Source organism: Colias croceus, chromosome 23 (assembly GCF_905220415.1).
Source record: "Colias croceus chromosome 23, ilColCroc2.1".
In the NCBI taxonomy this organism is placed as follows: domain Eukaryota; kingdom Metazoa; phylum Arthropoda; class Insecta; order Lepidoptera; family Pieridae; genus Colias; species Colias croceus.
In genome coordinates, this window is record NC_059559.1 from 1,850,996 (window position 1) to 1,878,597 (window position 27,602).

Below are 27,602 nucleotides of genomic sequence, written 5' to 3' on the forward strand. Positions count from 1 at the left end.
TCTGCTCGGTTGCTGTCCTATACCATAAAAAAAAAATCTTCCTTATTTTGATTTGATTTTGGCCCAATTTTGACCCATTTCAAACGGACATATTTAATTCAAACTTTGTACACTTATCAAGGAATCCATACAACAGTTATAGTTGATATCATGTAGTTTTATTTAAAACTATTTATTAGGTATTTGATATTATTTCAACAGGAAAATTCATATAATGTACACAAATGAAACACACATATTAATTTCAAAATTTATTCACAAAACTATACTAAATCTGGAGCCCATAATTTAAATGTTCTGTCGTAAGAACATGTTGCTATGTACTTATTATCCATTGAAATATCTGCACTCATCACCTGAAAAAAGAACAAAAAAATATTACATTGTCAGCCGGCTTTACTCATTCGCGGCTTCACCCGCCTTTTCAAAGAAAAACCCGCTTAGTTCCCGTTTTCGTGGGATTGCCGGGAAAACCTATCCTATGTGTTAATCCAAGTTACCCTCTATATGTGTGCTTAATTTCATTGAAATCGGTTCAGTAGTATTTGCGTGACAAAACTAATTAATTACTAGCTACTAGCTATCCACCCGCGGCATCGCCCGCGCAGTCAAAGAAAAACCCGCATAGTTCCCGTTCCCGTGGGATTTCCGGGATAAAACCTATCCTATTTCCCGGGGTAAAAAGTTGCCTATGTCCTTTCTCGGGTATCAAAATATCTCTATACCAAATTTCATGCAAATTGGTTCAGTAGTTAAGGCGTGATTGAGTAACAGACAGACAGACAGAGTTACTTTCGCATTTATAATATTAGTATGGATTATAGTAGGATTGTTTTACCTTATTATCATGTCCAGATAATGTCCTCAGTGGATGCCAGGCGGGGTTCGACCACAATTTGGCGGTTTTGTCGTACGATGACGTCAACAGAAAGTGACCGTGGCTCTTTTGGTATCTGACGTCTGCAAATTGAGATATTTTATTTATTTTTTGATGGAGAAATTCAATCAAATTTTAAATGAATCAAGCAAGTATTATGAAAATATAAATTTTTGACGTAATTTTCAACTTGAGACGTATGCAACCACACAGTGGTATTTTAAGTCAATATAAATATTATCTTTAGTGAGACAGTTTTCAACTCTTTCAGGCGTAAAATGTCGACACTGTTTTGAAGAAATTTTGCTTAGAGATATGTTTTCATAGACAAAATGCTCATATCAGCGAAGCGGTATTGGCCGACTGAGCGAAGCTAGAGAAGAAAAATTTTTTTGCTAAAAAGTTAGCAAAAAATTTTTCACGTCATTTTGTTGTTTAAGTATTTTTTACGTGATCAGTGTATGCAAAACTACAAGTCCCTTCGCGCTTAGTATACCGATAGTGGGATACCCTGTATATAATTATTGTTATTATAACTCACCACTTAACAAATGCGTGTGCGCAGGTATTGTGTAGAGGCAGGCGCGTCGCCTTAGATCCCAGATTTTTGTCTGTAAAATAAATAAAAAATATCATAACGTAATATTATTTGACGTATAAAGCATACATATGTATGCTACCATTATTGCATGGAGGCTTTTTTTCCTATCTCTCGCGTTTATTCCACCTTTTAGTGGCGAATGCGAAGCGAAGCGAACGCGTGACGTCACCCAAACCCTACAAAAACCCTTATAATACTAACCTGATGATCAGCAGCGGCGGTGGCTAAATATACCTCTAAAAACGTGATTTTTAAACCTTGTTCGCTTCGTTATTCACTCGCGAATGCGAAGCGAAGCGAACGCGTGACGTCACCCAATCCCCACAAAAACCCGTATAATTAATACTAACCTGATGGTCAGCAGCTGCGGTGGCCAAGTGGTGGCCCACGGGGGACCAGTCGACCCCCAGCACGGCCCCCAAGTGGCCCTCCATGAACATAACACAACGACCGGTCCGAAATATTATGACACTTTATGTCGCTTTTCCACCTTTTAGTGGCGAATGCGAAGCGAAGCGAAGGCGTGACCACACTAAACTACACTTTCCTGACCAGCAGCGACCAATTGACCCCAAATATACCTTTAAAAACGTAATCAAACCCTGTATTCGCTTCGTCTCGCTGGCGTATGTGAAGCGAAGCGAACGCGTGACGTCACCAAAACCTACTCGATTTATTATCTTGCCTTATTTTAAATACTTTTCTATGCTGCTAATATATCATTAATAGATACATAATAATTAATTTATTATCTCACCTGATGGTCAGCAGCTGCGGTGGCCAAGTGGTGGCCCACGGGGGACCAGTCGACCCCCAGCACGGCCCCCAAGTGACCCTCGAGGAACATCACACAACGACCGGTCCGCAGGTCCCATACACGACCGAACGCGTCCATGCCGCTAGAATTGAGAATAAAAAACATTTTTTTTAATTACTTTTAGTGAACATGGTAAATAAAAGTATACTATTTTACAATATATAAAATTTTTGTCTTGTATCAATGTAATCTAGTATGAAATAAATAACGTAGATTAAGCGTAGAGTGAACAGGTACCTTCTAGGGAAGCGCGTACCATCTTAGACCACATCTCAGCTTAACATCAGGCGAGATTGTGGTCAAGCGCTTCCCTATTACCAATAAAAAAAAAATGGTCAAAGTGAAATACATGTGTTTTTATTTAACATTCCTCTGCTAAGTTAATTTGAACCTTAACACCGTAAACAGAAATTCTAAATTGAAATGCAAATGAAACACAAAGATAACTGTTTCCAAAATTAATATTAAAAATATGTCATTCTTTTATCTACTAGTCACTGTAAAATAACCTATTCTTTCAAGCTTTTATTTTCTTGTATCTATTGTCTTTATAAATAATACTAGCGGTCCGCCCCGGCTTCGCCCGTGGTACATATTAACGTTTTCTCTACATAAGAACCATCCTCGTACTTCAAGGAATATAATAAAAAAAGAATTATCGAAATCGGTTCAGCCGTTCTCGAGTTATGGAATTACAACGAAAAGTGGCATTGATTTTTATATATTAGATTAAAAGTATAACAAAAAAAAAAAAAATGTGTGTGTGTGTACTAGTGTACACACGTAAGAAGTGAAACTTCTTTATGACCATATTTAAAAAAAAAATAATTTACTATATGCAACTTTACAGAAATACACGCGTAGTAGGGATAAGAAAAGGATGGCGCGTAACGGAAAAATGTTACAATAATTTTTTTTCCAACCCCGATAACGAATTTCACTTCAAAGATTTATGAATATTTTTTTGTCAAAATAAAATACGGTCTAATTTTTTTCTTAAAAAATATTCACCCTGTAGCCGCAAGCGATCCATCGCACTGGAAGGACACGCTGTATACGGGTTTCGCGTGACCCTCTTGATGCAAAACTTCTGTGGCTGTAAGAGAGATATTTATTTATTTATTATTACCTATTTAATAGCCAAAAAAAAACCGCCTTCAAATAGTCAAAACTATACAAAATTTAAAATACTTTTAAATTAAAAAAAAAATAATCATCAAAATCTGTTCACCCAGTCGAAAGTTCTGAGATAACAGACCAAAAACTAAATACAGTCGAATTCAGAGCCTTTTTTAAAGTCTGATGAAAATGTACTGAAAACACTTTACTTAAACTTCGACATACTCATTACACTTAAGTTAAATGAACAATTTTTTTGTTGTTATGAAACACTAGGTTTCCGCCCGCGGCTTCGCCTGCGCAGTCAAAGAAAAACCCGCATAGTTCCCGTTCCCGTGAGATTTCCGGGATTGCGTCATTTTCCCGGGATAAAAAGTAGCCTATGTCCTTTCTCGGATATCAATATATCTCCATACCAAATTTATGAAAATTGGTTCAGTAGTTTAGGCGTGATTGAGTAACAGACAGACAGACAGAGTTACTATACTTTATAATATTAAAGTATGGATTTATAAGCGCACATAAAACGCAATTTCTGGCTTCATATAACCAGAAATTGCGTTTTTACTAATATTATAAACTAGCGGTCCGCCCCGGCTTCGCCCGTGGTACATATTCACGTTTTCTGTACGTAAGAACCATCCTCGTACTTCAAGGAATATAATAAAAAAAGAATTAAAAAAATCGGTTCAGCTGTTCTAAAGTTATGCGCTTACCAACACATTTTGGGATTCATTTTTATATTATACTAGCGGTCCGCCCCGGCTTCGCCCGTGGTACATGTTTACGTTTTCTCTACATAAGAACCATCCTCGTACTTCAAGGAATATAATAAAAAAAGAATTATCGAAATCGGTTCAGCCGTTCTCGAGTTATGGAATTACAACGAAAAGTGGCATTGATTTTTATATATTAGATTCTAGGAGGTAGCAACGTTGACAAGTGAGCATTTTAGTATAGTTGGTTCTTTGATATGCTGTTCCTCTTGCTATTTCGGTTACAGTCCGGGCTGTCTGGCTGGCCGCAGTGGTTGCGTTTATTAGTGCGCATCTTATCTGCACAGGAAAATATCCTTAATTTAAAGTCATTTTTTAACGCGTAATTTTTAATCGTTTGCCTTTAGATAGATCCATTAGACATACATTTTTTATTGCAAGACGTTTTTTTCGTTGTTAAATAGGTGCCAGACGCAATTTTTATTTCAAAATAATTAAAATATCATCGAAATAAGTGAAATTCCATCAACATGAGTCCCAGTGAAGGATAAGTAATCACTGTGTAACTTATACTATATATAATACTAGCGGTCCGCCCCGGCTTCGCCCGTGGTACATATTAACGTTTTCTCTACATAAGAACCATCCTCGTACTTCAAGGAATATAATAAAAAAAGAATTATCGAAATCGGTTCAGCCGTTCTCGAGTTATGGAATTACAACGAAAAGTGGCATTGATTTTTATATATTAGATTCATTTTACTATTTACAGTTTTTTTGCAACAATCTACCATATCGCCTCCTTTTTCCCAACGAACCTCAAATAGGACGTTAATGTAAACTTGATAAAAACCAAATATCATCAAGAAATTAAAGACTTTTTAACGGATTTTAAACGCGATTTATTCATTGTATTATTTTCCCAAGTCTTTAATTTCAAAATGTATAATACCAGCGTAAAATCAAACACTAGAAAATACAAATATCATCAAATTCATATTTATACCCCAAAGTGTAATAAATATGAAACCATCTATTAAAAATATTAGTTTACTAATTATTCAATATAAGTATTAAAAAAGGATAATATAATATAAATAATAAAGTTATTACTTACCTTTTAAGCGGACTCATGTTGATGTAATTTCACTTATTTCGATGACATTTTAGTTATTTTGAAATAAAAATTGCGTATGGCACCTATTTTACAACGAAAAAAACGTCTTGCAATAAAAAAATTATGTCTGATGGATCTATCTAAAGGCAAAAGATTAAAAATTACGCGTTAAAAAATGACTTTAAATTAAGGATATTTTCCTGTGCAGATAAGATGCGCACTAATAAACGCAACCACTGCGGCCAGCCAGACAGCCCGGACTCTAACCGAAATAGCAAGAGAAACAGTATATCAAAAACCCAACTATACTAAAATGACTTTTTTTTAAACGTTGCTAGCTCCCGTACTATTATAGATGCCAAAGTTTGTGAGGATGTGTGCAGTGTGTGTTTGTTACTCTTTCACGTAAATACTACTGAACTGATTACAATGAAATTTAGCACACATATAGAGTGTTGGCGGCAGGCCCTCTCAAGTGGACTGTAGTGGCGGGGGGGTTTGTAAATAATACAAACAATTATTTCTTCATACGCAGAGGGCCAGGGTGCCAAGCCGGAGCGGAGTTATTTCCTTAGTTTCTTCTTGTAGCGCGGGAGCAACTGGAATGCCATGACGCAACCGGTTTTGCGTCGATATTTATACTCTACGTGTTATCCCCTCCACTCCGGCTGGCCACGCCCCTTTCCTCACCCTTTATTTTCATTCTCTTTATTTTTACACAATTTTACATTTTCTACGTTTTCATTACATTCATTATTACATTACTAATTAATTCTACATCCATAACATATCCCGCCAACGCCCCGTTTAGACTGCGCGCACGATTTTCCCGAAATTTACTTTTATACTACCCCGTCCCCCGCTTCAGGTGTATAAATATACTGCGGGGAACGGTTTGTGCCCGCAGTCGCGGACGTGATGCTGTCGGGAAAGGAAACATTAAATTTACATAATATCCTAATCATTACATAATCATTAAATATTAACATCTACAATAGTAAATTCAAAGAAAGACAAAACATTATCGTATACTTAAGGCAACACATAAACAAAGACATTTTCAATATTCAATAAACAAACATAAACATTTACTATCATTAAACAAGACATAAATATTTTAAATTCCAAGTAAATAAGTCTTCAGTCATAATCTTTCATGAATTTTCCTATCTAATTATGACTACGTAATAACAATTTAACAAACATCTTTACATATAAATTCGCTATTCTATTCTTAGTTATAAAATAATCCTTCAGGCATAAGCCTTCAGGAGCTTACTCTACGTTAATACTAGACAGATTAAATACTTTACTTTCCAAACATATAAAACTTTACATTTAAGAACTCAAATAAGACATACATTTATTCATACTAAAAACAAGCCTTCAGGCGTAAGCCTTCAGGAGTTTACTCTACGTTATCTTATAATTCTATACTAATTAAATGAGTTGTGTACTTTACATTTACGTTTCGTCGTGCACATTTCTCCCGCCGTCGCACTCTGCGATTCGAACTGGTAGCACGACGATCTTCTTGGTGGGCCGCCGGAGGATTCTGCCGCCGCTGGTCTCCACGTCGACCACTCGTACCTCGCCGTCCTTGCCGGGATACGTGGCGATGACTCGTCCTCGGGGCCACGTGTTCCTCGGATGATTGGAGTCGCACACGATGACCAGGTCGCCGATCTTGGGGGCCGCGCCGCTTGCGTGGGGCTCCCGCCGCTGTTGGAGTACGGGCAGGTACTCTCGCACCCAGCGTCGCCAGAAGGTGTCGGCGAGCTGTTGCGCGCGCTTCCAGTGTGTGCGCGCTGTTGTTTGGTCTTCTTCGATGGTGCAGGGTGGCGGCACGTAACAGTTGGAGCCCAGCAGGATCATATTCGGTGTGATGGCGGGCGGCACGTCGGGGGTCACGGCCACATGAGTGAGTGGGCGTGAGTTTACGGTGGCTTCTACTTCGGCGAGGAGTGTGACGAGCGTCTCGTCACTGGGGTGCTGCTCGTGAAGCGTGTGGCGTAGGGCTTCTTTCACGGTGCGTACCATGCGCTCCCACGCGCCGGCCATGAATGGGGCGGCCGGCGGAAGGAAGCGCCAGCTGATGCGGCGGGCTGCTGCTTCTTCTTCAAGTGCGGCCCACGCGTCCGTGAGCTCTCGGTTGGCCGCGCGGAAGCACGTCGCGTTGTCACTCCATATTTCGGCCGGGCAGCCGCGCCGCGCTATGAAGCGGCGCAGCGCGTTGATCGCTGAGTCGGTGCTGAGCGAGGCGACGACTTCTAGATGTACTGCGCGCGATGTTAAGCACGTGAAGAGGGCCACGTAGCGCTTCTCTCGATGGCGGCCGACGGTTACTTCTTGCGGGCCGAAGTAGTCGAGTCCGGTGAATGTAAATGGGCGCGCGTGATGCGCGAGGCGTGCGGCAGGCAGGTCGCCGGTGGATGGGCGCGCGGGTTTGGCGCGCAGCAGGCGGCAGCGCGGGCAGCTCTTTAGCACCTCCTTTGTCGCGGGTCGTATTCTTGTTATCCACAGTCTTTGCCTTAGTTCATTTACTACAATTTCGACGCCGCCGTGATGTAACTTTTCGTGTACATGCTGTATGTAGAGCTGCGTATACTTGTGTTTTCCGTCGAGCACTGTCGGGTTTGCGGCCTCTGCCTCGATCGCGCTGGCTTCATTCACCCTTCCTCGTAGTTTCAGTATTCCTTCTTCGTTCAATGCGACACTTAATCCCGCTAGTGGACCTTGACATTTTTCAGTGAGCGGGTCTCCTCGCTGTAGTATCGCTATCTCTTTTCCGTACGTTGCTTGTTGTGCTAATTTCACAAGCACGTTTTCCGCGGCGCGTAGGTGGCGCGCACTCAGTATTATATATTTTCTTTCTTCGTTGTTCGGACGCGAGACGATTTTCTCTTTGTTCTTTTTCGTATTTCTTTTCCACGTCGCGTCCTTTTCTTCGTTTTTTCTTGTACGTTTTCGACGTGTTGCGTTGACGAGTTGTTTGGGGCGACGACAGAGTTCGATGAATTGCAGTACGCGGGCCGTTGTGCGCACTAGCCGAGTCCATGTTGAGAAGCGTTCGAGGTCGATGAACGCGGGGGCGGGGTCCGACGAGTTCAACGCGCCGCATTTTTCTTTTTCTTCGCCCGTGTCGGTGATGTTTTCCTTCTTCTCAACCGGCCAGTCGCATTCTTCATAGCGGAGGAAGTCTGGACCGGTGAACCAACGGTGTTGCGGGTCGAAGTCAGCGGGGGTGTTGCGTGTAGCGTCGTCCGCCGTATTGTGCGCCGTGGGAACCCAGCGCCATTCATCCTTCTTCGTGAGATCTTCTATTTCGGCTAGTCTGTGCGCTACAAACGTCTTGTATGTGCGGGGCTCGCCGCGTATCCATGCGAGTGCTGTTCTCGAGTCGCTCCAATACACTTTTCTCTTGAAGACAAAGTCGTGGCCTTCCTCGACTGTTCGTGTGAGGCGTGCTCCGAGCAGGGCGGCTTGCAGCTCCAGACGTGGAATCGATACCGGTTTCGTGGGCGTGACTCTGCTTTTCGCGGCGGCGATCGCGATGTGTATTGATCCGTCGGCGCGCGTCGCTCTGATATACACGACTGCTGCGCATGCCTCTTCGCTGGCGTCCACAAACGTGTGTACCTCTCTCTCAGCAGCGGGTTCGTAGTCATAGCAGCGCGGGATGCGGAGCGCGTCGAGATGCTGTATATTCGCCACCCAGTTTTCCCAGCGGTGTTGTAGCGCGTCGGGAATGGGGTCGTCCCAGCCGGTGTTGTACTTCCACGTATCCTGCATTATCCTTTTCGCCGGTGTGAGGATGGGCGCGATGAGGCCGAGTGGGTCGAAGACCGACATGATGAGACTGAGGGCTTCTCTCTTCGTAGGTGTTCGCTTATTTTCGATTATTTCTTGTGGTACACGTTTCGTGTTGACACGAAAGCCTATGTAGTCCTGCTTCACATGCCAAAGTAGCCCTAATGTTCGCTCTGTCTCGCTCCCGCCGATCTCGACGGTGGTCGCCCCGGTGTTCGTAAAGTTTCTTATCGCGTTTTCTTTGTTCGACGCCCACCCACGTAGCTCGAAGCCGGCGTATCGATGTATGCGATCGACGTGCGCCGTTATCTCCTTTGCTTCATCTTCGGTCGCGTAGCTATGTATATAGTCGTCCATATAATGGTTCTCTTGAATCGCGCGTGCGGCTGCCGGACTCTCGTTCGCGTGTTCTTGCGCGTTTCTATTCTTGATGTAGAGCGCGGTGCACGGTGATGAAGAGGCGCCGAAGATGAGCGATGTCATACGATATTCATCGGGCGGCCCGTCGTCGCGTCGGTCGCCACGCCAGAGGAAGCGCAGCGCGTCGCGGTCTTCTTCTATAATTTTTATCTGCATGAACATTTCCTTGATGTCGGCGGACACGGCGATTGGATGTTGACGGAACTTCATGATGACGGCGGGCAGAGATTGCAGTAGGTCGGGCCCGGGCAGCAGCATGTCGTTGAGAGAGCGGCCGTGTGACTTAGCGGCCGCGTCGTGCACCAGACGAATCTTCGCTTTGTCCGGGTTGATCACTGGAAAGTGTGGGAGGTACCACACTCTCCCGCCGGTGGGCGGAGTCTGCGCCTTCTCTGCATAGCCGGACGAGAGTAGATTTTCGATTCTTTCCTCATATTGTCTCTTCAGCTCTCCGTCTTTGTCCAATTTCTTTTCCAATGTCTTCAGTCTTTTCAGTGTGTCGCCGTAGTTGTTCGGTGTATCTGCGGACTCGTCCCTCCATAGGAGTCCGGTTTCATATCGGCCGGACGGCAGGCGTTGACTTTTCTTTTCCAGTATGTTGAGTGCCTGCTGCTCCGGGTCGCTGCGCTGTCGCTTAGGTTCGATGCCGATGGATTCTAATTCGAAGTATTTCTTCATCATATTTTCGAGTGTGTCGGGTGACTTCTCCGCTTCCGAGAGATGAGAACAGAACAAAACTGGGTGCTTGTTCGATGAACGGCAGCCGTGCAGTACCCATCCTAACAGTGTCTTCGATGCGACGGGCTGACTCCTCTTGCCGTGCCGTAGTTTACGTGTTATAATGAGCTCCCAGTTGTCTTGTCCGATCAGCAGCTTCGGTGTTGCATTCTCGTACAGCAGGTCGTCTTGCAGGTCGTGCAGATGGTTGCAGCGGGCGATGTCACTTTCGCGGATGGACTGCGTGAACGCGTGGAGTTGGTGCACGGTGCGGGCGTTGTCTAATACGTAATCTTTTTCTTCATGCCGTCCTCGTACTCGTGCCTTCACTCTCTTGCTGTACTCGTGCTCGTTCTCGTGTCCATTCACACCTTGAATTGTGATGGACTCGCGTGGCCCGTCGAGACCCAGCTGTTCTGCAAGCGCCGTTTCTATGATGGTCACCGTGCTTCCCTCGTCGAGCAGCGCGTACGTGTCGCATTTTCCTTTCGGCCCCGTGATGGTGATGGGGGCGATCTTCAGATACGCGCGGCGGCGCGTAGGTTGCTCCGACGTAGCGCTGTTGATGTTTATCGCCGACACGAGGACTTTTTCGTCGTTCTTCGTTTCGGCTTGCGGTTGAGTCGTTTCTTCATTTTTCTTTTCCGCTGTCTTTGTATGATGGAGCATCTTGTGGTGCTTCATGGTGCACCCGTTGAGGCCGCATGGACGAGCGCGGCATGTTGCTCGTTGATGTTTGCTTCGCAGACAGCGGAAGCACACTCGATGTTTCTTCGCTATTTCCCATCGTGTATTTACGTCGCTGTTCGTAAATTGTCGGCACTCGATAAGCTTGTGTTCTCGCTCGCACACCGGGCATCTTGTTTCTCGCTCGCTCGCGTTGCTTGCTGCGTAGGCGCGCTCCGTCCTTTTCCTTGTTATCCTCTCCGTCTCTGTGTCTAACGGAGCGTAACTGGAGCACTTGTCTGCTTCTTTATTCAGGAACTCTGCGAGCTTTTTCAGTAGCGGTGTCTTGTCTCGTTCGTCGGCGGCGAAGTCGTACCACTTATTCTTCATGATCGGTGTGAGCTTCTCGAGCACCTGCCGCAGCATTTCCGGGCTGTGCAGGTATTCTGGTTTTCCTAGTATTTCGACGGTGGCGACGATATTCGCTATTTTGTTTGCGAATATGCAAACATCCCGGGGGTTGTCCGACACTCGTGGTAGCGATTTAATTTTTTCCATTTCACCCAAAACGAGCGCGTCTGGGCGGCCGAACCTTCTCTGCAGGGCTTCGATGATCTTCTCGGGTCCGGTGTGTGATATGAGTAGGGCGGTGACGGCTTCTAGGGCTGCTCCTTTCAGCGCCTTCCTCAATCGTGCGACGTTTTCCCCGTCGGTGAATCCCTCTTCAGTTTCTTCATACGATGCCTTGAACGATAGCCACTCGTTGCTGGAGCCGGTGAACGTCGGTAGTTCACCGCCGTATCTTATTACTTTCCTTTGGCTTCTTGCGACTTCGTTGAAGGCGGTTACAATTGCCGCAACTTCTGGTGACCGCGTGGGCGGGTCTTTCTTCGGTTCCCGTTGCCCGTCGTCCTGTTCCTGGCGGGCCCCCCATCCTCGGTCTTCCTTGTTGTCGGTGTTCTTCGCTATGTAGCGTGGCGGTGAGAGCTCGCGAGTCGGGTTGGCGGCGGGTGGCAGTGGCTGGCTTGAATGCTGTTTCAACCACGACTCGACCCGTCGTTCCGGTTCGTAGTCCTCTTCTTCCTCTTCCGTTGTTGATTCTTCTTCAGCGCGGATTCTTTCTAACCGCGCCTTTTCTAGTTCTGCTGCGGCCTTCGCTTGTTCCAGCTTTAGTTCGGCTAGGCGTTCCTTCGCCTCCAACTCCGCGAGGAGTCTCTTGCGGGAGGCTACGGAGCGCCGCGACCGCACCTCTGATGCCTGGCGGAGCGTCTTCGAGCGGCGTGCTGGCGACCCGACGGCGACGTTCGATGGCGCCGCGAGAGCGGCGTTTGTATTTAAGTTGACGTTGCTTATTGGCGCCGCGAAAGCGGCGGTCGTCGGCGCGTCGGCGTTGTCGGCTGGCGCCGCGAAAGCGGCGTTTGTGTATCCTACGACGGGTGACGGCGCTGGCTGCAACTTGTCGGCGGGCATGGTGCTCGGCGTAGGTGGCGTCGAGCTGCTCTTTTCTTCTGTCCTCGTCGTTCTCGTCGCGGTCGTGCAGGTCTCCGATGTCTCCGTCGTGCCGCTCGTTTCTTCCGATGTGTTCGTTGATGACGTTCCTGTGGCGGTGGCGGTCGTCTCGGATACCGATGGCGTGGCTCCTCTTCCGCTCCGGCTTCTCGTGTTCATTTTTCTTCTGATCCGGCTCGAAGGACCAATGTTGGCGGCAGGCCCTCTCAAGTGGACTGTAGTGGCGGGGGGGTTTGTAAATAATACAAACAATTATTTCTTCATACGCAGAGGGCCAGGGTGCCAAGCCGGAGCGGAGTTATTTCCTTAGTTTCTTCTTGTAGCGCGGGAGCAACTGGAATGCCATGACGCAACCGGTTTTGCGTCGATATTTATACTCTACGTGTTATCCCCTCCACTCCGGCTGGCCACGCCCCTTTCCTCACCCTTTATTTTCATTCTCTTTATTTTTACACAATTTTACATTTTCTACGTTTTCATTACATTCATTATTACATTACTAATTAATTCTACATCCATAACATATCCCGCCAACGCCCCGTTTAGACTGCGCGCACGATTTTCCCGAAATTTACTTTTATACTACCCCGTCCCCCGCTTCAGGTGTATAAATATACTGCGGGGAACGGTTTGTGCCCGCAGTCGCGGACGTGATGCTGTCGGGAAAGGAAACATTAAATTTACATAATATCCTAATCATTACATAATCATTAAATATTAACATCTACAATAGTAAATTCAAAGAAAGACAAAACATTATCGTATACTTAAGGCAACACATAAACAAAGACATTTTCAATATTCAATAAACAAACATAAACATTTACTATCATTAAACAAGACATAAATATTTTAAATTCCAAGTAAATAAGTCTTCAGTCATAATCTTTCATGAATTTTCCTATCTAATTATGACTACGTAATAACAATTTAACAAACATCTTTACATATAAATTCGCTATTCTATTCTTAGTTATAAAATAATCCTTCAGGCATAAGCCTTCAGGAGCTTACTCTACGTTAATACTAGACAGATTAAATACTTTACTTTCCAAACATATAAAACTTTACATTTAAGAACTCAAATAAGACATACATTTATTCATACTAAAAACAAGCCTTCAGGCGTAAGCCTTCAGGAGTTTACTCTACGTTATCTTATAATTCTATACTAATTAAATGAGTTGTGTACTTTACATTTACGTTTCGTCGTGCACATAGAGGGTAACTTGGATTAACACATAGAATAGTTTTTATCCCGGAAATTCCACGGGAACGGGAACTATGCGGGTCTTTTGAAAACGCGGGCGAAGCCGCGGGCAGAATCTAGTAGTAGTATATAATATTCAGTAGTGTTTTCACTAAATACGTCGTACAAAATAATGTCCATGTCCATGTGACGGCTCACAATTTTTTTAATTCATTGGCGACGATTTTGGTATCTGTGAATCTTGTCAAAGAAGTTTCACTTCTGACACGTGTGCTAGCTGTGTCTAGCACACACGCTCTTTTTTAACCGACTTCAAAAAAAGGAGGAGGTTATCAATTCGGCCGGTACGTTTTTTTTTTTAATGTATGTACACCGATTACTCCGAGGTTTCTGAACCGATTTACGTGATTCTTTTTTTGTTCGATGCGGGATGGTGTCGAATTGGTCCCATAAAAATTTTATTCGGATAGGCCCAGTAGTTTTTATTTTATGAGCATTTCCGTCTGTATTTGTAAATGTTGCAAGTGCAAGTTTGAAGTCGTTTGTTTTTAACGCAGTTATCACTTGTTGTATTATTACATCTATGAATATCATGCACACAACACACAAAGATTAAACCTCAAATCATATTATGACAAAAAAAATATATACATTACCAGTCTCCAAATCCCACAGCCTCCACGAGTTATCAAAAACGCTTGCTGCCAAAAATCTGCCCGACGGATGGAATTGAACCCGGGACACGCGGGACGGCGAGTGGCCTTCTAGCGAGGCTAGCGGTTTGTCGCTGAAAAAGTTATATATAATTTTATTTTATATATAAACTAGCTTTCCACCCGCGGCTTCGCCCGCGTTTTCAAAGAAAAACCCGCATAGTTCCCGTTCCCGAGGAATTTCCGGGATAAAACCTATCCTATCTCTCAAGTTGTATCGAACTGCACATGGTGTGCGAATTTGTGGTTTAGGAGTCCATTGAGGACAAACATTGTGACACGAGATTTATATATATTAAGATAATTTCAAGAAAGAGAGATAGAAAGCATTTATTTCAACACAAACAAACATACAAAGATAATATTATAATTTTATACAAAGTAAATTATATAAAAAAAAACATAAATGAATATGACGTGGTGGCGTACGGCAAAAATAATTTTCTGAGGAATGTCCCCTCATCACTGATAACTAACTAATTTTCCACCCGCGGCTTTACTCGCTTTGTCTAAAACCTAATAAATTATATACTAAAATCTTCCTCGACAACCATTATATCTATTAAAAAAAAACGAATCAAAATCCGTTGCGTAGTTTTTTTTAAAGATTTAAGCATAGAAAGGGACATGGAAGGATAACAAAATATTATGGAGAAAATTAAACACTTTTAAAGGGAATATTTTAGTTCATAGAATCTAGTATCCAACAATTAATAACTCATGTATGTGAACAAGAAGAATATATTTTTTCCAGTTCAAAATCAGATTATAATAAGTACTAACCTAATAAAATTCCACAGATGCACGTTACCGTCATACGAACACGACGCCATCTTGACGGACTCCGACGCGTCTTCGATTGCGTCCATATTTTGTTCTAGTTTCGCGGCGCCATCTTTGTTTTTGTTTTTTTCTATCTGAAACACATATGTATTATGTAGATAGATGTATAATATAATTCAAAGTTTACTCTTGAACATAAAAAACATGAAATTTTTATAAAAAGCTGTATACTATGCGATTCAATTTAGAATAGGATCGATTCTGCGTCATTTTGTGACGTCACTAAACGTCGCCTAATTTAAGGAATATCGTTTATATTTAAATTTGACGCATGATATATTCTTGCTTCAGGTTTAAAATGTATAACCGTTAAAATTTTTTTAATAAGACACATGGCTTTCAAAGAATAAAATAATCATTAAAATCGGTTCACCCAATCGAAAGTTCTGACAAAACAAAAATTCTTTAGTTCTGTGAACTCCGAACTTTAATACATTCGAATTTAAACCTCCTCTTTTATTGAAGTCGGTTGAAAATAAATATTTATTTTATTTTTCTTACCATATCCAAAAAATGGTGTGGAACCGTGGCCTGCGGGTGGAAGGTCGCTGAGCTGACGTTACACTTGTGACCTTTTAACGTATGTAAAGGGATACAGTCTGGCACCGACCAGACCTTTACCAGACCTGACCTGTGGATTAGAGTAAGACGACGATTTTGGTATCATTGAATCTTGCCAAAGAAGTTTCACTTCTGACACGTGTGCTGGACACACGCTCTTTTTTATTATATACAGCTGACAATACACTACTGGCTCTTTAGCGTCTGTAATGGGATACAGTTTGGCATCAACCAGACCTTTAACTAGGGCATGCACCCGGGTTTACCCGGTTCCGAAAAACCCGGGTAAACCCGGGTTTTTTGAAGATCTTGAGAACCGGGTCTGAATAGCTTGAAACCCGGTTCTCCCGGTTCCGACCAAAATATTAAAATATAAAGTATTATTTATATTTTGCTGCAACGTCAGACTCACGTGCATCGCGAATTTTCGTGCCACGCCTCAAGCGTGGCTCTGATTGGTTGTCTAACCTTAGATGCTATAAGTTTCCTACGGATGTATTACCAAAAAAAATTAGGCTTCAAAAATGACAAAAAATAGGCTACTGAAATATTTTCATTAGATTTGTCGTGAATTTGAAATGCTATTTCATTACTTAATGATCTAAGGTTTCATAATATTATATTGATCCTGTCATGTTTTTGTTTTTGGTATCAAGCTGAAATTTATATCGAATACTCAAGTCTTCGGTCCCTTGATGCTGTAAAAAAGTCAAACTCACAAGCCAACGCATCAAAAGATACAGACGTAAATGCTGTAAATTTTCGAAAATTTCGACATTCGCATGGGACTCTAAACCTACAGGGTACTTCTCATGAACACAGAGCCTCTAAATTTGGTAAAAGTAACGTCTTATAACACAGATAAATAAAAAATTGCTAGAAACATATATTTTCAAAGTTACAACAATATAAAAAATAGGTTCGGAGCGCGAGTCCGACTCGCACTTGGCCGGTTTTTTGCTTTACAGTTTACAGTCATGGGCGTAGCTAGCCATGGGCTCAAGGTGGGGCAACAATAAATAAAAAATAAAATAAAACAATAAAAAAATAATATGTAACTAGCAACTGTATGTACCCAAAGTCATATCCAGGTCTTCGAACCTTAAATGCCGGTGGCACGGCCGGCGGCTGCGCCGCCGGCATTTGCGAAGGCATTTGCGAAGGCATTTGCGAAGGCATTTGCGAAGGCATTTGCGTACGCGCTTGCGAACGCGCCTGCGAACGCGCCTGCGCGAACGCGCTTGCGAACGCGCCTGCGAACGCGCCTGCGAACGCGCCTGCGAACGCGCCTGCGAACGCGCTTGCGAACGCGCTTGCGAACGCGCTTGCGAACGCGCTTGCGAACGCGCCTGCGAACGCGCCTGCGAACGCGCCTGCGAACGCGCCTGCGAACGCGCCTGCGAACGCGCCTGCGAACGCGCCTGAAAACGCGCCTGCGAACGCGCCTGCGAACGCGCCTGCGCGAACGCGCTTGCGAACGCGCTTGCGAACGCGCTTGCGAACGCGCTTGCGAACGCGCTTGCGAAAGCGCCTGCGAACGCGCCTGCGAACGCGCCTGCGAACGCGCCTGCGCGAACGCGCTTGCGAACGCGCTTGCGAACGCGCTTGCGAACGCGCTTGCGAACGCGCTTGCGAAAGCGCCTGCGAACGCGCCTGCGAACGCGCCTGCGCGAACGCGCCTGCGAACGCGCCTGCGCGAACGCGCTTGCGAACGCGCCTGCGAACGCGCCTGCGCGAACGCGCTTGCGAACGCGCTTGCGAACGCGCCTGCGAACGCGCCTGCGAACGCGCCTGCGAACGCGCCTGCGAACGCGCCTGCGCGAACGCGCTTGCGAACGCGCTTGCGAACGCGCTTGCGAACGCGCTTGCGAACGCGCTTGCGAACGCGCTTGCGAACGCGCTTGCGAACGCGCTTGCGAACGCGCTTGCGAACGCGCTTGCGAAAGCGCCTGCGAACGCGCCTGCGAACGCGCCTGCGCGAACGCGCCTGCGAACGCGCCTGCGAACGCGCCTGCGAACGCGCCTGCGAACGCGCCTGCGCGAACGCGCCTGCGAACGCGCCTGCGAACGCGCCTGCGAACGCGCCTGCGCGAACGCGCTTGCGAACGCGCTTGCGAACGCGCTTGCGAACGCGCTTGCGAACGCGCTTGCGAACGCGCTTGCGAAAGCGCCTGCGAACGCGCCTGCGAACGCGCCTGCGCGAACGCGCTTGCGAACGCGCCTGCGAACGCGCTTGCGAACGCGCTTGCGAACGCGCTTGCGAACGCGCTTGCGAACGCGCTTGCGAAAGCGCCTGCGAACGCGCCTGCGAACGCGCCTGCGCGAACGCGCTTGCGATTGCTATTTTTATATTTATTTATATTTATTGCTATTTTCTGAAAGTTTTTTTTTCTAAGGCCCATATTTTTTTGAGTTGTAACTCACGTGACACGTTCTTTAGAACGTGAAACTTAAAACAAAATTAAAAACAAAATAAATTGGATAAAATAGTGAGGTAACTAACTGTACTACACTCATTTTTCTTACAGCTTATGTAACATAGAAGCCTCAGCTATTTTCTTTTTTCGTGTGTAATTCGTTATTCGAATTATTCTTATTCAAAACACCTTATTGTTCACCTACCACATCACGAAATAGATCCAAAATGTGTCCCTATCTTCAGCCGTTTGGTCGCTGGGCGTATGACAATTATTTGTTAATCAGTCATTGTAGAGGTAAATAATACTAATGTTTTGATCTCATTTTCTGTGTCGACTGTCGACTTTCGAGAATCGAGTGTGAATTTTCTTACGGATATTAAGCTTAGTAGTTAGTACCTGGATAATTCAATTTTTAGATTTAGTTAGGTACCTTCCAGGTCAAAGCCTGGGTGGGGCAAGCGCCCCACCCTGCCCCACCGTGGCTACGCCCATGTTTACAGTTAATGAATAAGGTTTAAGTTTATAGGTGATATTATGATAACAAGGTACTTTTATAAGACTGATAAATAAAGAGAAGTATTGAAATTTTGTTTCTTTATTAATTTAATAAAATAAGGGTTCATACGCACTATGCGGGTAGCCGTCCGGCTGACCGCAGGATGCGGTTGCGAATGCGGCCAGCCGGACGGCTACCCGCATAGTGCGGTTGAAGAACCGTTGCGATTTGCGGTCATGTCGATCCATTTCAAAGATGGAAATGGAAGAAGTTGCAGCTATTTACTACATTTACACACGTTACGTACGTACGAAAAGCAAAGAAAGAAGTACTGGGTGCACCCTTATTTGCAAACACGAGATGAGAGCAAGCATTTTGCAACCACGTGCACACACTCACTCAATGGCGGGCAGCCGCAGACTGAACCGCACAGTGCGTATAGCAACCGTCCGGCTGGCCGTCACTCGGGCCGCAGCTCTCCGAGCAACCGGAGCGGTCTGCGGGTAGCCGCATCGCAGTGCGCATAGAAATGAATATTACGTACATAATTGTGCTTGCGGTCAGCCGGACGGCTACCCGCAACGCGGCTACCCGCATAGTGCGTATGAACCCGACACAAGCCGCGTAAAATAAAAGGCCCATCAGGTACTTTTACAGTAACTTTTGTTTAATTTCGTTATTTTTCCGAGGTATTATAAAAGAACCGGGTAACCCGGTTCTACCCGGTTCTGAGCTCGATTTGGAACCGGGTTTCAGAAACTTGGAACCGGACTCGGTTCTGCATGCCCTACCTTTAACAGATGGGAACTGTGGATTTGTGTACGGAGTGTATTTTTATTATAGATTATTTCATAAAAACCATCCTCGTACTTCAAGGAATATTATAAAAAAAGAATTAACAAAATCGGTTCAGTTGTTTTCGAGTTATGCGCTTACCAACACTTTTTGCGATTCATTTTTATATTATAAGATAGCTGACGTTAGGGCGGCCGTGCACGGACCGCTTCAAGCAGTTGAGACCGACCGCTTGAAGCCGCGGCCGCGCGGTGAACTATAGGCATTCATTCACCGCCGTACACGTGACGGCTCGAGCCATCGCGACCGCTTCAAGCCGTCAACTGCATGACGAAATTCCATCGTGCCGTTGACGGCTCGCGAGCGGTCGTGAGGCATACACTGACTGCTCGAGCCGTTGACTGCGCTAGAGCCGTCGACGGCTCCCTATACCCCTGAAAATCAATGACTTGACTAGTCAAAAAAATCAACCGCTCGAGCGGTTGATAGCGACGGCTCGAGCGGTCAACAACCGACGGCTCGAGCAGTTGACGCCGACCGCTCGAGCCGTCCGTGTACGGCCGCCCTTACACTTGCGGCTCTTTAGCGTATGTAAAGGGATACAGTCTAGAGTCAGTATAGAGTGTATTAAGGGCCCAAATCACACTGGGCAGTATTGGCCCATCAAATTATAGTCGATATTTGCCGTCATTTTTATTTTATTTTTTTTATTTTTTATTTAGTTAGGCAATCACGACAGTGTAGAGGACACTGTCGTGATTGCCTCTACTCGCTCAACGCTGCCCATTGTACATTAACAATATATTTTATATTATACTAGTTTTCCACCCGCGGCTTCACCCGCGCAGTTAAAGAAAAACCCGCATGATTCCCGTTCCCGTGGGATTTCCGGGACTGCGTCATTTTCCCGGGATAAAAAGTAGCCTATGTCCTTTCGCGGGTATCAAAATATCTCCATACTAAATTTCATGATAATTGGTTCAGTAGTTTAGGCGTGATTGAGTAACAGACCGACAGACAGAGTTAATTTCGCATTTATAATATTAGTATGGATGGGGTGTGTTTTTTTGAGTGTGCGTGGATATTTTATATAGATTGTATTTTTCGCAATGATATTATATATAGAAACAAGAGGTAGATACGTTACCAACGCACCAAAACGTAAACCGTGAATTGGTCCTAATTGGGACCAGTGGAATCAGTCAGATTGTGACTTGTGACAGCGAACGCACATGCTGATATAAACGTTAAAATTATCAATAATGCCTTCTTGTGTGTTCAGAAAGTGCACAAATTACGATAGTAAAATAAAGAAAGATAGAGGGATATCATATCACAGGTAAATGTATTAAAATATTATAATTTTAGAGCAAAAATAACAATTTGCAATTATTAATGAATGACACTTGCTTGACACTTGTATTGAAATAATGAAAGGGATAAAACATTGCTTCAATCACTAGTGTGACAAAGCTAGCGCACACTGTGTTCAAAGATTATCATGTAGACACGATTATTGAAAATAGAACGGTTATTTTATTAATTTCGATTTGGGTAAATACTTGATTATTTTTATATTTAAATCCACACAGTGCATGTAATTAACAAATATATCTATTTATTATATACAATGAAATCGTGATGGCAAAAATGTTTGTTTGCAAAAATGATGTTGAATATACGTTTAAATTAAAGAAAAGATTATCGCTACTGACGAAAAATGCTATTTGCTTTTCTGTAAATAGCTATTGAACATAAATTTTATTTGTGTTTTAGATAAAAAAGGCTTATACTTCATCCTTTCTTTTATTTCATACTTTTTTTCACCTAGGCACCACTATTATTATATCCTACAAGTTGGAGTGATGACCTTGTACGGGTTCCGGGAACTGCCTTGAAACGAATAGCGTAAGATCGGTACATATGGAGTTCTATAAGGAGGACTATGCTCAGCAGTGGGTGTTTATCGGGTGAAATGATGATGACCGAAAACAAACACCACAGCTAGTAATAAATGCTTAATACAGTTATATCTCCAAAAAAGTTTTTTTCATTTTAATACAACTTCATAATAATAATTAAATAGTAAATGATATTGTCACATTTGTTTACGTGTGCAGAAACGAAACATCTATAACATTGAACCTTCTGTGTCGTTAGTCTATGCCAATTGCCATGGCAACTATTTGTTTATTTATATTTAATTGGTGAATTCTTATGACTTTTGCTTACACCTGCGCGGAAGTGACAAACTATCTTTGTCTTTTTTGTTTATATCATTTTATTATAGCCATCTCTCTTATACAGTCTGTCAATGTAATAAATTAAGTAAAATGAAACTTGTATTTGTGTGTGCCTGACACTGCATATGAAGCATTTTTTTTGGATATATTGTGAGTATATAACGTATCTATACATAAAATATCATAGATTTTTCGTGTGAATTTATCATAAAGGAGGTGGATATTTTATATTATACAGGGTGAACTTTTACAGTTAGATAATTAAATTGTTTCAATCAAAAACATGTATGAATACTGACCAACTTGAAGTTATCAACATTTGGCTGTCACTGCTGAAGCGGCAGAAACTTATGGGACGAGTGTCACCAATCTGAAAGAAATAACAAAAATAAATACGCTTTAGGGCCGATTTTTAACCGACTTCAAAAAAGGAGGAGGTTATCAATTCGGCCGGTTTTTTTTTATGTATGTACACCGATTACTCCGAGGTTTCTTAACCGATTTACGTGATTCTTTTTTTGTTCGATGCGGGATGGTGTCGAATTGGTCCCATAAAAATTTTATTCGGATAGGCCCAGTAGTTTTTATTTTATGAGCAATTTTGTCTGTATTTGTAAATGTTGCAAGTGCAAGTTTGAAGTCGGTTGTTTTTAACGCAGTTATCACTTGTTCAATCCTTGGTTAAAATTTATCCGTCCAATTAAGTATTACACGAACATTTTAAAATGTCACCTGAAAACTGTCATACACGGACAATTAGAATACATTTTTGAAATGGTAGTTTAATACGTTATTCGATGAATAAGTTTTAACCAAGGATTGAAAAATCAGCCCTTAATAAGATTAACTCATGAAATGATTATATTTTCGCAGATAAGTGTACAAATTTATATTAAATCCGTTTGCTTAAACAGGGTCAAAAATCTAAAGTCGGTTACATACAAACTTAACGCATGTTAATTACTAACTGCATCTTTTTTCCGGCTAATCTCTGAAACGGTTGGACCGATTTCGATAGAACTTTCACAGCAGATAGTTGATGTTATAAGAAGTAACTAAGGCTACATTTATAATTCCACACCAACGAAGTTGCGGGCACAGCTAGTAAATAAATAAGAGTTAAGAAGAGATAAATGATAAAGAAGAGATAACAAGATTCAAGAAGAGATCTCACCTGACTGCAATAAATAGACATGGCCGACGCTTTCCTCTGCGACTCTTGTTTCGCAGCCGCTCTTATACTACCCGCCAGTTGTAACTCTTCGCGGGCTTGCATTAACCTGAGAATGTGTATATTTGTTTATTAAGCTATTGCATAGCTTCTATCGCGGGCCTTGAGCGCGGGAACCGAATCGAGAAATTCCGTAACGAAAAAACCTCACGCTCCCCACTCCGACGGGCGGAGGTGTGGCTTGAAGGCATAGCATGCAATAGCTTTACCGCGGCAGTCCCCGAGTGAAACACGTTTTTATTTTTGACGTGACAACGTCTTATAATTCGATAGAGCCGCCTGCACGCACGAAAAAACATGACTCATGCGGTGTTACCTCGCTCTGAGGCGTTCCGTAAGGCTTGAAGTGCGAGCGAGAGCGCGGAACGAGCGACAAAGAAGCACAATCGGACGTTGTCACGTTCAACTATCGTCAGTAAACCGACTTTACAGACAACCAATTTTTTTTTAAAGATTTAAGGTATCTGGTCTGTTAAAACTTAAAGCATATACGTTTCATCAAAACTTCTGTTATCTGTCGAAAAATAGTTATCCGTAACATACATTTATTATTTTTCGGTAGATTATAATCTAATATTGATGTGAAACCGTTAAATCGTGAAATGGACATTCAATATGATGAGTAGTGTACCTGACGCACGTTTGGGAAATGATTATTGTCGGCATAACACGTTACTGAAATATATTCGGATTATAGTAAAATAAAAACTGTATATGTGCTGTGTATGTGTGTGCGAATAGCTGTTATGTCGTGTGTGTATTGCTTACGTGTGTGTGAAAGACACCTGCGTGCTTGTTTATACATATTGTACACAAACTGAATCTGTGTGTGTATGTATGTATATCCATACCTCCGCTTAGCCCTCGGCAGCGAGTATCTAGCTATCCAGAGCCTCGCTTCCCTCAACTCCGGCGGCCCCTCGTGGTACCATGTTCCCTCTCTGCCTCTGTCCCTCTCTATGCGAGCCTCTTCTTCTTCTAGCTTCTTATTTATCGCGTCTTCGCCTAGGCTAGAATAGTTTTTTTTTTTATTATAAATATGTTAATAAATAAACTAATTTACAATCACATGCGTGAGAGAAAGGGAAGCCAGACAGTCTGGCGCCGTAAAGAGTTAAGTAATGAAGGGGATTTTTTTGCCCATAAGAAGTTATCACAACAAAAATAAATATTCACATTATAAATTTTCAATTAACATGTTTTTCAATTATAAGCTAAGTCTTCTTGAAAAACTGTCAGTTAAAATTTAAAAGAATGGTTTATTTGGCAAAATCATTAGTAGGTACAGTGGTTTTATTCGCGTTGATGAATACCTACCAAAATTAATGTCTTGGGCGGAACACAGAAAAGTGATCTAACAGAGAAACAGATGTATCCTCTAAAGTCTAATCCATGCCTACAAAGGGATTTATTTTATTCATATATTATTTTTATCTAGCAAAACCTTAATTCTGATTTTATTTCATAGTAGTGCGAATGTGTTAAAATGTTTAAAATTCCATTGCATTAAAATACAATAGGATTGACATCACTTTTTCATACAAAAATCAAAATAAATAAAGATAATTGTAATTAACTTCAATGTCACTCACTAACTGAGCAGATCTCGCAGTCGCACCCTCCTCTCGGCCGGCCCTTCTCCGAACAGGCACACCGGCTCGCCGAGCTGTCGTAAACTTCTACGCACCTAAAATATATATGATGATTGATTTCTCCCAATAATTCCCTTATATATATACTTCAATTCATATACTACTAGGTTACCGCCCGCGGCTTCGCCCGCGTAGTCAAAGAAAAACCCGCATTGTTCTAGTTCCCGTGGGATTTCCGGAATTGCGTCATTTTCCCGGGATAAAAAGTAGCCTATGTCCTTTCTCGAGTATCAAAATATCTGCATACCAAATTTCATGAAAATTGGTTCAGTAGTATAGGCGTGATTGAGTAACAGACAGATAGACAGAGTTACTTTCGCATTTATAATATTAGTATGGATTTATAGAATGAAACAGTTGTAAAATAATGTCTGAGCGGCGCTTTCTTAAAATTTGTTCAACATTTTACTTTGATCCCAATAATTGAACTACCTTCAATTTACATACTATATAAAGAATGAAACAGTTGTTTTATATTTAGTGTTAAACTAGCTTACCGCCCGCGGCTTCGCACTAAAACCTTCCTCTTGAATCACTCTGTCTATTAAAAAAACCGCATCAAAATCCGTTGCGTAGTTTTAAAGATTTAAGCATACAAAGGGACAGAGGGACAGAGAAAGCGACTTTGTTTTATACTTTGTAGTGATAAATAAAATAATGTCTGAGAAGCTCTGTATTAAAATTTGTTCAACATTTTACTTTGAGTTGCAAGCAAAAAGCTACTAAAAACATATGATAAAAGTCAAAACTGTACATTGAATATTTTTTAAAAGAATACCTGGAGTATGATCTACAAATAATATCAAAGACAAAAATATAGTTTTTGAAGAATTAAGAAGAAAGTTTGTCTGTATGTATGTCCGGGATAAACTCAAAAAGTGCTGCATGGATTTATATCAAATTTGGTACCGAGCTAGCTTGAGACCTGAGAAAGAACATAGGATACGTTTTATCCCAGAAATCCCATGGGAAAAACCTTATGGGTAGATTATAATCTACTAAAGGTATTTACAATCTCAGTGGCATATACAACACTTACAGGCTAACGGCCTTACTAATTAAAAGTTAAACAATGAATAAATTTCAACAATTTTCTACCATAGCTGTGTCCTGCTCTCGCTCACATGAAAAGTCAATCATAAAAACAAGACAGGTTATTGCAATAACTAATCCATTGCATAGCGAATGGGTAACATTTTATTAGTAAGACCGTTAAGGTTAAATAAATGAAAAAGTTATTAATTTATCATACATACCTCATCATCATCAGTAGAAACGTTCAGTTGCCTAGCTTTCCGTCTCCTCTCAAACTCTTCAAGGAGAGCTTTTTTGTCCCTCGACATTTCTTCGTCGAGTTCCATGTATTCTGAAAAAAAAATGTTAATTTAGTTTTTTTTTTTATAATATTGCCAATGTATAATTAAGGTACAAATTTTGGTACGATACAAAATTAATTTGAATTTTTGCTATCCTATGTAGTTTACTAACACCATATCAGAGATGAAAATGAAAAATGAAAATACGTTTATTTATACACATATTATAAATAGTTACACAATAAAAAGACATGGCGGTTGAATAGACTAGGTACTAGACCTGTGCTATAGTCGATCGACGCTTTCCATTCCTTAAGACATAGTGCCAGCATTATAACGTGTGTAAAATTTTGTGTGTGTGTGGTTGTGTTTATAGGTATAAAGATCAATCATTAATTTTAAGGTTGTATATAAGCAATAATCCCTCAGCCCCCGGAATCACGGACACAATAGAAAATCTATTGTCGTGGTCTCATTGGGCCACTCGGTGGTCAGTGGGTTAAGCATGCAGTTTCATTCATACAGTAAATAAGGTAAGTAAATTGTTGGTTAAGTATAGTAATTGAAAAAACATTGAAGTAGCATTAAATAGTGAAACAGGTAATACTTAGTTCTATTCTTGGCATAGTGGGTTAAAAACGTATGTTAAAAGTCTATCTATAGAAAATTCACAAATTTAAACCCATTTTTGACTGTTCAGAAGTTGAAAAGATCGTAAATTCATAGTCATTCTACATCAGTATTGAAACGGGTAATAATAAGTTCTATTCTTGGCAAAGTGAGTTAAAAACGTATGTTTTAAGTCTATCTGTATATCATAAACATATGAGAACCCTTCTTCTACTCTAAAGAAGTCGAATAAATCGAATATTTAGTTGTAGTGCTGTTGTACTTACCATTGGATATCTGTATGTCTCCCATTTCTTTTCCATCGTCATCTTCGAAGCCTTCCTTAGCAGCGGCTGCCAGAGCAGCCAGCCGCGCTTTTTCTTGCTCCTCCAGTGATCCATAGTGCACTGTTTTTGGCTTTTTAATAACAATCACATCATCATCATCCGACATTTTGAGGTTATGTTTTCAAACAAGTTTTCTGATAGTTTGATACGTATTTTATTGTTAGAATCACACAGTGAGATTGCTTCTGTTTAAATTACCACTTTCTTCATATTTACAAGCCTTATAATTAAATTTTTTGTAAAGCTAAAAGCTTGGATTTTGGAATACAAACATTGATTTGTTTGTCAATTCGAAAATTCGAAATGGAAATGACGTTTCGGTTCACTCATCACAGACAGTTGAAACCTGAAAGTACAGATTATAAAATATTTGTCATAGCAAAAAATTCTAATTATTTTGTCTGTTATTAACACCAAGAGGGTTCATTAGGCCCTGTGATTAGGCCCATGGAAATCAAGAAACTTATATCACCTTGATGGAAATATATACTTGAGTGGCTGGCTGGCATGTTACCAATGCAAATTTAGCACCCTATCAATGGAATTTTGGATCGAAAATGACCTTAATCGATAGGTCTCTGTTAGGTCCTTTAAGATCCTATAATCTCTTTGTAAGGTCCCCTTTAGTTTTTTTATAATATTTTTTTTTTTAATTTTGGTAAAAAAAGTATACTTGAGCACATCATCCAGAGCAAAATTGGCGAATTTTATCAAAATCGTATTCTCGTTAGGTCCGTATAGGTCCATCATTGAAAATGTTAAATTATTTATTTTATTAAAGTGAAACTTTTATTACA

General features: G+C 42.1%; 1 protein-coding gene across 2 annotated transcripts; it reads right to left on the minus strand.

Moving 5' to 3' along the window:
• Nucleotides 1–238: 238 nt before the first annotated feature.
• Nucleotides 239–27,087, minus strand: LOC123702471 (U4/U6 small nuclear ribonucleoprotein Prp4). Of its 2 annotated transcripts, XM_045650233.1 has the most exons (15): nt 26,746–27,087; nt 25,790–25,899; nt 24,474–24,568; nt 23,733–23,891; nt 22,825–22,930; nt 21,950–22,020; nt 15,637–15,766; nt 15,076–15,209; nt 14,236–14,366; nt 3,307–3,391; nt 2,313–2,377; nt 1,829–1,905; nt 1,419–1,488; nt 839–960; nt 239–356 (listed from the first exon to the last, which is right to left on the minus strand). In XM_045650233.1, the coding sequence occupies exons 1-15, from the start codon at nt 26,909–26,911 to the stop codon at nt 264–266; spliced, it is 1,614 nt and encodes a 537-aa protein (XP_045506189.1). In that variant the 5' UTR covers nt 26,912–27,087; the 3' UTR covers nt 239–263. The 2 variants fall into 2 exon arrangements, with proteins under 2 accessions (XP_045506189.1, XP_045506188.1); XM_045650232.1 differs by lacking the exon at nt 1,829–1,905 and having other exon boundaries at nt 2,236–2,377.
• Nucleotides 27,088–27,602: the final 515 nt, after the last annotated feature.